A 12,016-nucleotide genomic window follows, 5' to 3' on the forward strand; every position below is an offset into this window, starting at 1 on the left:
GGAAAAAAGTTGCATATATCTATAAAATGATGGTAAAAATATTCATACTCTTTGACCCAATAATTATGCCTCTATCAGGAACTAATCAATGGAAAAGTCTTTAGATACAAGGATGTTTGCTACTGCATGTTATAAGGCAAAAAAAAAAAAAAAAAAGAAAAAAAAATTGTGTAACAACCTAAATGTCCTACATAAGGGAGTAAATAAACTGCAGCACATCCAAGTGATGAAATATTATCCTCGTACCGAAAAACAAACAAACAAAAACATGTTTCTGAAGAGCACTCATAACATGGCAACACACCAAAAAGAGAACACCGAAAAAAGCAAAATACAAAACTGCATTTTCAGCCTGATGCCAACCATGTGTGCATGTGACTATGACTGAGTGAGCAAGTGAGTGAGAGTGTGTGTGTGTGTGTGTGTGTGTGTGTGTGTGTGAGAGAGAGAGAGAGAGAGAGAGAGAGACAGAGAGAGAGAGACAGAGAGGCAGACTTTCTAGGTGATGAGATGAGGAGTGAAACATTTTCTTCTTTATGTTTTTCAGACTTTTCTACGTCTTCCACAAAGAAGATCTCCCTGAAACCAGCAACTGCCAAAGAGCCCGGCCCGCCCACGCCGCTGCCGCTCACGTGGATGGTGCGGTCCCCTCTGCTCCTCTCGCGATGGGCCTCCTCCAAGTCCTTCTCCAGTCTCTCTCTCTCCTGCTGCAGGCGGCTCAGCTCCTGGGTCACCTTCCTCACGCTCCTACGCAGTCGGTGGTTCTCCGTGCTCTTGTTGAGGTTTTCTGAGCGCAGCTGCACCAAAAGGGTGGCCTTGTCTAGCAGAGCAGGCTCACAATCCTCAGACCCCTACAAGAGGAGGGAGAGAGGGGAGACGAGCGGGTTTCTGGAGCGCACTAAACAGACTGCCTTGGGGTGGGGGGAGAGGAGTTGAGGAAGGAAAAGAAAAAGATGGACATAACCTCCAGGACCCAAAGCACAACTAACATGAAGATTTTGAAATAACACAGAGTAATGATTATGTTACGATGCTGATGTTAAGAGGGGAAAGGCTACAACCGGGTAAAAGTGCTGTGGTTTTTTTAAAAGACTGCAAGGAAAAGCACAGAATGTTAACAAAAGCTGGATCTGGGTGGGTACATAGAGCTGATTTCTTTCCTTCGCTTCTTTCAAACGTTCTGAGGTTACTGAGAATGTTCCTGTTACAATGGTTTAAAGAAAGAAAAACAACTTCATCGACTTGTTTTTACAAGGTAGAAAATGAAGAGTGCCACGTGACAAGCAGAGACAGATTCAAGCCGGCAATGCTCATGGAGCTGAGCCCAGCTCAAACCCAAAGTCATCTGGAGAAAGAGAAGTGGTCAGCATGGCAGTCCAGTGGCCACCTCGAGGAGCTGTAAGTTCAGCAGAGTGCAAGGGCTACTTGTGTCGAGAACATCCTTACTTCATTAATACACAGGTTAGTAGAAAAGAAAATAGGGGGCCTGGGTGGCTCAGTCGGTTGAGCGTCCAGCTCTGGGCTCAGGTCATGATCACACGGTTTGTGAGTTCGAGCCCCGCGTCGGGCTCTCTGCCGTCCGTGCGGAGCCTCTTACAGGTCCTCTGCCTCCCTCTCTCTCTGCCCCTCCCCTGCTTGAGGTCGCTGTCTTTCAAAATTTAAATGAACATTTAAAAAAAAAAAAGGGGGGGGGCGCCTGGGTGGCTCAGTCGGTTAAGCGTCCGACTTCGGCTCAGGTCACTATCTCGCGGTCCATGAGTTTGAGCCCCGCGTCGGGCTCTGGGCTGATGGCTCAGAGCCTGGAGCCTGCTTCCGATTCTGTATCTCCCTCTCTCTCTGCCCCTCCCCCGATCATGCTCTCTGTCTCTCTCGGTCTCAAAAATAAATAAACGTTAAAAAAAAAATTTTTTTTTTAAAAAAAAGAAAGAAAATACATATGGGATTATCAAGCATTTGAAAAAATACTGTAACTCACCAATAATCAAACAGAGCAAATGAAAACAAGGTTTCATTTAACAAGACTGTTTTAATGAGAATATCCAGTGCTGGCAAACTTACTATGAAGCAACACAATTAATATTAACTTTTCAAGAACTGACCGAGCATCCAGCAGCCAAGAAATACACTGGCAGGAATGTAAACTGATGTGACTCCCTATGGACATACTATAGATAACAAGTGTGTGTGTACAGGATAAACATGTTCACACTCATCCCGATGATTCCATTCCCAGGACTCAATCTCACAGGAAGAGTCCAAAATATAGTGTAAGGAAAAGCCTTATGCCCAAAGTCATCCATCACAGATTTACTTTAACAGGAAAAAAAATAAGAACCTAAACTGATAACATAGGAATATTCCAAGCCGTAATGTTATATAAAAAAAACAGAAGATTACATTGTGAGTCCTTTAAAAAATAAAATCTATGCCGAGGAGAAAGCAGAAAAAGAAAAACATCAAAATGTTAATAGTGGCTGGGGGATTTCCTGATTCCCTTTTTTTTTTTTTTTTTTTCTTTTTTTCCCTTCTTTCTGGTCTCCTGAAGGAAAATTTGAAGCATATGTAATACTTACAATCAGGAGAAAATAAACTTTCAGGGTTTTTATTTTTTTTACTGTTTATTTATTTTTGAGAGAGAGAGAGAGAGAGAGAGAGAAAGAGAGAGAAAGTGGGGGAGGGGCAGAGAGAGAGGGAGACACAGAATCCCAAGCAGGCTCCGGGCTCTGAGCTGTCAGCACAGAGCCCGATGTGGGGCTCGAACTCACGAACCATAAGATCATGACCTGAGCCAAAGTCAGACACTTAACCGATTGAGCCACCCAGGCGCCCCATAAACTTTTAGTTTTTTTAATCTGCTCTTTAGATTAGACTAGGGCTCACGATGACGAGCTGTCAAGGGCTGTCAAGGCCACAACGCAGACTGTGGAGTAAAGGTACTGGCCCCAGCTTCTTGGCCTTCCCAGGAAACACTGCTAGTTAAGCCCTAGTTGTTAGGAGAGGTGGGTGGGCTGCAACCACAGTTCATCAGGGAGAGGCGGGGCTCTGCTGGTCCTGGGCCCCCACGGCCTAACCATCTGCTCCAATGCTTCCCCACTGCTATTCAGGACCCGGCAACAGAGACTGAGGGGGAGCCCCATTCACATTTCAAAGTGGGTTTTATAGAGGTTCTATTTCACTTTCCTTTAAAGTTAAAATTTTTAAAAAGAGTGGGAAACCTAGGTCACAAGACACCCCACCCCCCCAAAAAAAAGTATTAGCGGGGGATGCCTGGGTGGCTCAGTCAGTTAAGCATCCAACTCTTGATTTCAGCTCAGGTCACGATCTCACCATTTCATGAGTTCAAGCTCCGAGTCGGGCTCTGCATTGGCAGTGCGGAGGATGCTTGGTATTCTCTCTCTCTCCTTCTCTCTCTGCCCCTCCCCAACTTGTGCTGTCTCTGTCTCTCTCAAAATAAATAAACTTTAAAAGAAAGTATTGGGGGGGGGGGGGGCATCTGGGTGGCTCAGTCAGCTGAGCGTCTGACTTCAGCTCAGGTCATGATCTCACGGTCCGTGGGTTGGAGCCCCACGTCGGGCTGTGTGCTGACAGCTTGGAGCCTGGAGCCTGCTTCAGATTCTGTGTCTCCCTCTCTCTGCCCTTCCCCCACTTGTGCTCTCTCTCTCTCTCTCTCTCCCTGTCAAAAATAAATAAACTTTAAAGAAAAAAAAAGTATTGGGAATAATGCGTATTTAAATAAATACAAAAAACAAAAGAAGATAAATAATGATGGGAAAAACATTCAAAGTGAACAATCTTCAGTTACCTTTTATTAAGCACTGATTACACGTGAGGAGCTAATCCAGGCACTTTTGAACACATCATACTCTATTTCTCATATCAACCCTACAAAGTACATATTAAGTAATGTCCCCATCTAAGTAACTCAGGCTCAGAACTGTTATCAGACCTGTCGTCAGACCATAAAATGATTCCATCTGGGATTCAAATGATTCCTAGGTCTGTGTTCTTTCCACAGCACTATACTGCCCTGCCCATTCCAGTGCAGATTCTAATTAATACCGATAAACTAGCAAGAATTAAAACAAGAAGACTGAATTCAAGGAGGGGAAGGTTAGAGACAGGAATGCTAATTAGAAGCTTGTTAAACACAGGCCAGCAATGTTGATGATTAAAATAACAGTTATTATAGGGGCACCTGGCTGGCTCAGTTGGTTGAGTGTCCAACTCTTGATTTTGGCTCAGGTCATGATCTCAGGGTAATGGGATTGAGCCCTGCGTCAGGCTCCTTGTTGAGTGTGGAACCTGCTTAAGATTCTCTCTCTCTCTTTCTCTCTCTCCCTCCCTCCCTCCCTCCCTCTCCCCCCCCCAGTAATGCTCTCTTGCTCTCTCTCTCAAAAAAAAAAAAAAAAAAAAAAAAAGATTAATAGTTATTATAGAGTGATGGACATTCTGTGTCCAAATGGTAACAGAGCCTCTTTAAAAAATTCAAATCCATACTCCCATAATAAAGATACTTTTCATGTTCAATTTTGCTTAAATGGCCCTTTGAGACACTATTGAAGAGGTTTTTTTTAGCTTTTTCTGCATGACACCCTGCTTTCTGAATTCAATGCCATCAGTCAAGTGCTTAACGCAGGTGGCAAACATTTGGCACAATGAGACAGACATAGTCAGAAACTAGAGGCCAAGTATCATATTAGACAAACCACACTTCCCCGCCCGGCAGAAACATGATGAGTTTAATAAAGAGACAGTCGCAGAGCCCAGAGTTCAAAGACCAGTTCTAGCTTTATGACTTGGAAGAAGTTTCCTGAAGTTCAGTTTCCTCATCTGTGAAATCTCGATTTCACAGGGTTGTTGTGAGGGTTAAATACGATAAAGTATTGCTTCCGTGAGTGCAAGATAAATACATCCAGTTTCCCCTCTGCCAGCACCTACTCCACTGTATTTCATTCCCAATCAAGAGATAATATGGAGAATTTCCTCCAAATGAAAAGCTATTTGCAGAATACCATTAGCGGAATTTGAAGAACTGACCAAAGTCACTACCATATTTTTGTGCCAGAAGATTATACCACCCACCTTAAGGATGCATTAACGTTTACTGAGTTACTACTTGCGCCCAGATACACTTTCTTGTGTAATCCTTGTAAGGATTATGTGACCTAAGTGTGATTATCCGGATTTTACGATGGGTAAGCAGGCTGGTAGAGCTCAAATATCTCACCCGAGGCTACGGACGTAGTGAAGAACAGAGACAAGGTTCAAATTCACGTCCTACCCCACGTTCGCCCCAGTAAAAATAATACGGTGCATACGTACAGCAGACTACACGCAACTGTTTAAAAAGGTAGTTTTAAAAGCATAGGAATAAACACACGAGTGCATGTCAAACTGCTGACATCTGAACAAGGTCCATACGTTGCACCAATGTCAGTGTCCTGGCTTCGATACTGTTACTAAAGTTATGGAAGACGTCACCTTTGGGAGAACCAGATAGAGTATAGAGAAATCTACTGTACATAAGTCAACAATGATTTATATACATATACACACAAATATATGATAATATATAAAAATATATACAAATGATAGGAATATTAAATGAAAAAAGATTCTAGAACAAAATATGTATTATCATCCTGTCTGCTTTTTCAAAGGTTGTATGTATGTATATATGTATAAATACACATTGAAAGAGTCGAGGTATTAGTACTGAACATCTTTGGACATGAGTTTACTGGTGACATCTATTAACCTCTTTCCACTATTTTAAGTATTTTACAATATGCAATTTTACTTTTCTAGCTAAGCGGGGCAGGGAGGGAAAATAATGCTACAGGTAGGCCCCACTTCTCAAACGTTCACATTACACCACTTTGCTTTTACAAAAGACCTACAAAGGAACCTGTTCTCGCTAACTAAAAGAAATCCAAAGACGATTTGCACTTCTATGACAAAAGGCACCAAGTCAAAGTCAGAGATCCAGAGAGCAATCTGGTGGCTGCCAGAAGAGAGAGGGGTGGAGGGATGGGCAAAAGAGGAGAATGGGATTAATCAAAGGTACAAACTTGAAGTTATAAAAAGGGTCACAAGGATGTAATGTACAGCACAGGGAATACAGTTAATAATGCTGTAACAACCACATGTGGTGACAGATGGTAACTAGATTTATCGTGATCACTTCGTAATACGTACCAACATTGAATCGCTCTGTTTTACACCTGAAACTAATATTGCGCGTCAACTAGGCTTCAATAAGAAAAAAATTTTTAATAAAAATGGCATTCGGCGTTGGTTTTGCAGCGAGCCATCCTAGCGGCAGCATGCGCCCAGAGCCGTGAGCGCAGCCCCACCAAGCCCCTTCCTTCCCTGGGAACTACATCGCGCATGTCGGGCCACCATAGCTCTGAATAGCGTCTTGTGAGCACCTGTGCTTTATCTTGATCTATCCTTTATATCTGTTAGCAAGATGTGCCCTTGGATGTCAGGAAAGCCTAAAAAAAGAGAGGTTGTTTTTCGTGTCTGAGAATGCTCAAAAATTTTTCCATGGAAATTACTGGTAATTGCTTCTTTGTTTTATGCCACGCTGGCTTCCGAAGATTTCACGGGAAAGCTCTACTTTTCAGCAGCAGGGGAAACCTGTATTCCAAATGTGAAAATATGTGTTTCTGGTGGGCCTGGAGGTAGCACCACGCAGCCCACACTGTAACCTGGCCAGAGTCACACCCGTGATTAGAATCCACGTCTGTGCATCGTGGCAACCACTCCAAGAATTCGAGTATCACTGCTGTCGTTTCAACGTTGGACCTAATGCCAACCCTGTGAGCCTGGGCTATTCTACTCACGCTGCAAATCATGAGTAGTTCAAATTACACGGCATCCCCAAAAGGTTCCAATATGTGAAAGAAAATGCATTTTCAAGTGTCTGTGCAACATTCAAACTCCGTCGACCTCATAATGGAACAGCCAACATAAGCATACTACGCGCCTTTACCCACACACACACAATGAGAATAGCGGCAAGGACACAGATTTTGGAGCCAGACTTGAGTTCAAGTCCTGACAACCTGCCAAGCCAGTAAACCTACTCCCTCCATGGGTAAGGATGCAAGGAACAGCAAGCAGGCACCGAGAATCAGAGCACTTTCAACACTGTGTGACGTCTGTATCTTGCAAGACAAGAAACCCGGCCAACACCGTAAGTGACAAGACCCCCAAAATCATTCTGAGAGTCCTTCGATTAGGACAGAGAGTTATGAAACTAGTAAATGCATGTGATAAATCTGGGTAACATTTGTTTTTCATTTTTTTTTTCACTAAGTTTATTATTTTGAGGCAGAGCGAGCATGAGCAGGGGAGGAGCAGAGAGAAAGGGAGGGAGAGAATCAGAAGCAGGCTCCGCGCAATGTCACACGGAGCCCGGCGAGGAGCTCGATCTCACGAACCGCAAGATCATGACCTGAGCTGAAATCAAGAGTCCACTGCTTAAGCAACCGAGCCACTCAGGCACCCCAACCTGGGGACCATTTAAATGTATAAGACGACTTTCTTTCCTTCAAGGCCCAACATAACAAGTAAAATACCACAATGATTACAAGGATGTCTGTCTGGTCCCTCTGCTTGTCTACTACCGACATAGTTTTTTTTTTTTTTTTTCCTCAAGCAGTGGGAAATATCACTGGTTTTCCCTAAGAATTCAGCTTTTAAAACTCGTCATTTTCCAAAGTTGGGTGGTTGGGGGGCCTCAGTGTAAACTATAGTCTTGGCTCCATCTCATGAAGCAAATGTTGGGAGAAGGCAAATCTGAGACTCCAAAGGCAGAGATATGCCTATGCTTCTCATGCACCATGATTTAAACCAAACTACCTCAATTATTCTTACCTGTGAACCAGAACTCTGCAAAAGATAAGAATGTGGGATATGAATCTGAGGGATCAGACAGTCTTAAATTAGATTTGACTTCTAACTTCTACATTATAACCAAAACTAACATGGGGGGAGAGGTGGCAGGGAGAGCTCTAGGCAGTGTGGTCTCTAATGACTCGTTATTAGTAACAGGGATACACTGTAGAGGGAAATTAGAAACATGGGAAGAAAATATTAAAATGGAAAACACAGAACTAAAATCAGCCAGCAAGAGGGAACATCAAGGAGGCGGCCTGCAGGAGTCGTTAGAGTGCAATGTTGGGAGAAAAAAAGGAGAAAAGGCAGGTTAAGTCATCAAGATACGGAAGTGATACCTGGCAGAGAGCGGTTGGATTAAAGAAGCCAGGTGAGGGGACGGGGGTTGGGGGCGGGGGGCGGTAAAAGCACAGGCTTGGGGGTGAGCCTGGCTCTGGGGCAAATCCTAGCTCTCTCAGTCCCCAGTTCTGTGACCCTATGCAGGGTACTTGACTCTCTGAACATGGATATTAACAGTGCCTACTGCACGGTGTGCTGTCCAGATCCCTTGAGCTAATGCAGAGAGAGCACTCAGCACAGCGCATGGCACATAGTATGTGTTCAGTAACTCCCTGCTGTTACTATTAGCAATTACTACGTTTAAATCCCGGCCCTGCCACTTGCAAACTGCGTGACAGTGAATAACCTGTACACCCTCCCTGAGCTTCAAAAACCCCACAGATACGGCGGGATGATGACGGCCGTCCCCGCAAGATTGTGAAGGTCAGTTGAGGTAACCACACATCTGGCACAGTCTACCACTGGCACGAGTAACCTCGGCAGTCCTCGCTGCGGGGGTGGCTGTTGTCATGCTGAGGAGGGGGCCGGAGAGGCCTCCAGAGCTGGCAAAGGACACCCTTCGACTAGACTGAGAACTCCATTTCTAAAGGCCACTGGGTGTTCTCCCTGGTTCCTTTCAGCTGCAAAGTGCTGACCTCCCCAGGAGTAAGGACCGGGCAGACGGCTGCTTCAACCAAAGCGAACACTTACCTGCAATTTCTGTGTCTCTGCTTTCTGGGGCACCTTTGTGGCTTCGGCAAAGGCAGCACTGAGCTCTTGGATTTCAGCGTTAAGGTCTCCCACCTGGGTAAGGACAACAGCAGCCGAGTGTGCACCCGGACTCTCCTCTCTGCGCCCAACTCAAGCGCTCTCCCTGCTGAACTTCTCATCAAGGGCTTCGTAGTTAGGGAAGACGTGAAGTCAGAAAGGGGGCGACTTCCACTTTGGCCGCTGAAGAGCTGGATAACCTCAGGCAAGGTACTTAATCTCTCTGAGACTCAACTCCCACAGCTCGAAAATGAGGACACCACGACTCACCCACCTCCGGCATCGCTGGGCTAAATGAAGTGACGGGTTCTGGCGCTACAACCACGCCCGGCTGAGGCGAAGCGCTACTCTCATCGGCGTCCACAGAGATGACCCAGCCAACGACCTGGCCTGGCCATTCCCACGATCTCGCATCCTCTAGTGACCTTCTCCCGTACCCCGGTCAGCAGTGACTCCCGTGGCCACGCGCCGGACTTCACCGGCACCCAGAACTGCCCCTCCGCCGGTCCCACTCCACGCCGAAGGTCTCCAACTCCCGCGGGGCCCGAACTCCCACGTTACGCAATGACATAAACTAGGACTGCTGGTACCAGGAGCCAAAGCTCCGCCACGCCTCACACCGGCAACCCCTCAAACTCTGCCCCGGTTACCTTCTTCAGCGCTACGCTTTCCCGGGTAGCTCCGCCCTCCTGCGGCCACTCCTGGCTCCTTCGTGCATTTCTCTCCCCGTCCCTGAAACTCCGATGTCCCCCGTGGCCCCGTCCTCAGCCTCGTTCTCTGCCTGCCACACGCTCCCAGGACAGGGAGGCCGGCTCTTAGAGTCTGAACTCACACCTGAGCTCTCTCCAAGCTTGAGACCTGCACGCCTGCCTGCCGCCTGGACGCGCCACCCTGACGGTCCACGAGCTCCTCAAAGTCAACGCTCTCTGAACAGACGCGTCACCTCCATCGCCACACGCACCTTGCCATCACAGTCCGTTTTCTCTGCTGTCCACTGAATTGGTGGCACCTCCGTACCCCAGTCAGGCCACCCGGACACCCGGAAGTCATCCTCCACTGCCCCGTGTCTCGAGTCCTACATCTCTGCAGCAAACTTCCCCAGATCCACCTCTACTCTCTAATTATTCCTGGCTATTTCTGATCTCATTTCCCGAATAAGCCCTGCCCTTCCGCCCCTACTTAGCGGTGGCCACTGCTCTAGCTCAGTCTTTCTGGGCTCTCGCCTCTGCTACCGGCCTCCCTGCCTCCATCCTCTCCCTCCCGCAATCCTCCCTCCAGACACAGGCTGAGACCCCGCCAAAGTGCAAACGTGGCCACCCCCCTCCTTTTAGGAGCCTGCAGCCCCAAACGACCACTTGCGCCCCCACCGGCTGGCCCCACGCGACCTCACAGCCCCTCCTTGGCCTCACTTCAGTCCTGCACCTGGTGCGCTGACCACCTCGAAATGCGTTTGGTTCCACAAACCCCCATCAGGCTCTTTCCTAACCTACTGCCTTAACCAACGTTCTCCCCTCTGCCTCCGCTTCCAGCCCAACTGCTATTCATCCTGCGAGATATGGCTCAGACGCCTTCTCCTCCAAGCACCACTCCCCACATACACACCCGAATCGGGGCCAGACCCCCCGCCCTCCACTTGCACGGCCCCCCCTCTCCCCCGCACGGCCCTCAGTCACCACACCTTTGCCCTGTCTTTCGCCCTCACCAGACCTGAGAGCAGAGCTGGGTTTTCTTCTCTGTATCTGTGCCTGGCTCAGTTACTGAGAAACGGCAGACTGCTATACTAACAATAATCAGGGAATAATAATATTATGGCATGGAACCATCACTGGCCGCAACCTTGGATCCCAAAGGCAACGACCCAGGGAGCTAACTGTTCACGGTCATGGCCTCGCCTCCCAAGTCCTTCACCTCAACCTTGCCATCTTCCTAAACGACTGGGCATTGTCCAACAGGGTGGCCATGGGCCACCTACTACCTGTGTGGCTGGACACTTGAAATCTGGTCAGTCTGGAACGAGACGTGCTACGAGCACACACGGGCTTCAGAGATGCCATTAAGACCAAAAAGACGTTAATACCTCATTACTACTCCTGTTTTATTGATTACATGCTGAAATGATGGATGTATTATCGAAGTTAATTTCACTTGTTCCTTTTCACTTCTTTTAACGTAGCTCCTAGAAAATTCAAATGTCCCCACGTGACTCACACAGTATGTTTATTGGACAGCACTAAATCGGACACTCCAGAAAAGTTTCAAGTGGACTAAAGGACCCTTTCCGCACTTCCTATGCTCATCCCAGCTCTCTTAGAAACTTTTCCCCCAAAGCTAAATGTGCAGGGCCACGACAGGCCAGCCACAGAAGCTAATAAAGAAAAATCTCACTGTGAGTGTATCAGACATACCACATACCTCTTTTTCCTTTGACTTTAATGCCATGGTTAGACCCTGAATGGCTTTGTCCCTCTTTAAACTATTTTTCTTTTCTGTAGCAATCTCTCTTTCTTTCTCTCGCAGGTCCTCCTGAAGTGCCTAAATTAGATTAGAAAAAGATTCACTAAGTTGATGCGTTCCAACCAAAATGCACCGTAAATATATCTGTGAGAGCACACTCAAACGCAGTTATTCTATCTTATTCCTGTCACCCTGTGATTAATGTTCCCAAGTAGAGCTGAACGCAGTGGCGGCAGCTCCCAGCTACGCTGTTAGCGCTCACGGCAACAGGGCCGGGCGACAAGAAGGGGATCAGATCAGTTAAGACGATGACAGCTCCTCCTGTGGGAAGGACTCCAATGCCTTCTGGAATTTGAATGCAGTCACATCAGAGGCTTTGAAACCGTACCAGGTTATTTGGGGGAAATAACAGATCATTAATTTCATTCCTTAATGCTACAAAAGCTAGCAGAGAATTTGGTTTGATGGAGACTGAACATATACATTTCCGGTCTGAGTTCATCTCTAAAGATAATCACGCTGCCTCCCTCCCGGGCTATTGCGAGGATCAAATGAGATAATGGACGGAGAG

At 46.8% G+C, this 12,016-nt stretch overlaps 1 protein-coding gene across 7 annotated transcripts in view; it reads right to left on the reverse strand.

The window, feature by feature from the left end:
- Positions 1-12,016, reverse strand: part of CDK5RAP2 (CDK5 regulatory subunit associated protein 2) — a 169,401-nt gene that overhangs the window by 109,107 nt on the left and 48,278 nt on the right. For 4 of the 7 annotated variants that reach the window (XM_049627905.1, XM_049627920.1, XM_049627926.1 and 1 more), the window contains exons 10-12: positions 11,404-11,523; positions 8,935-9,027; positions 633-851 (exon numbers count right to left, since the gene is read on the reverse strand). In XM_049627905.1, coding sequence (XP_049483862.1) covers positions 633-851; positions 8,935-9,027; positions 11,404-11,523 — 432 coding nt within the window. The remainder of the gene's footprint in view (positions 1-632; positions 852-8,934; positions 9,028-11,403; positions 11,524-12,016) is intronic. The other 3 variants (XM_049627912.1, XM_049627935.1, XM_049627940.1) reach the window with 3 other exon arrangements.

Source organism: Panthera uncia, chromosome D4, assembly GCF_023721935.1.
Source record: "Panthera uncia isolate 11264 chromosome D4, Puncia_PCG_1.0, whole genome shotgun sequence".
Classification (NCBI taxonomy): Eukaryota; Metazoa; Chordata; class Mammalia; order Carnivora; family Felidae; genus Panthera; species Panthera uncia.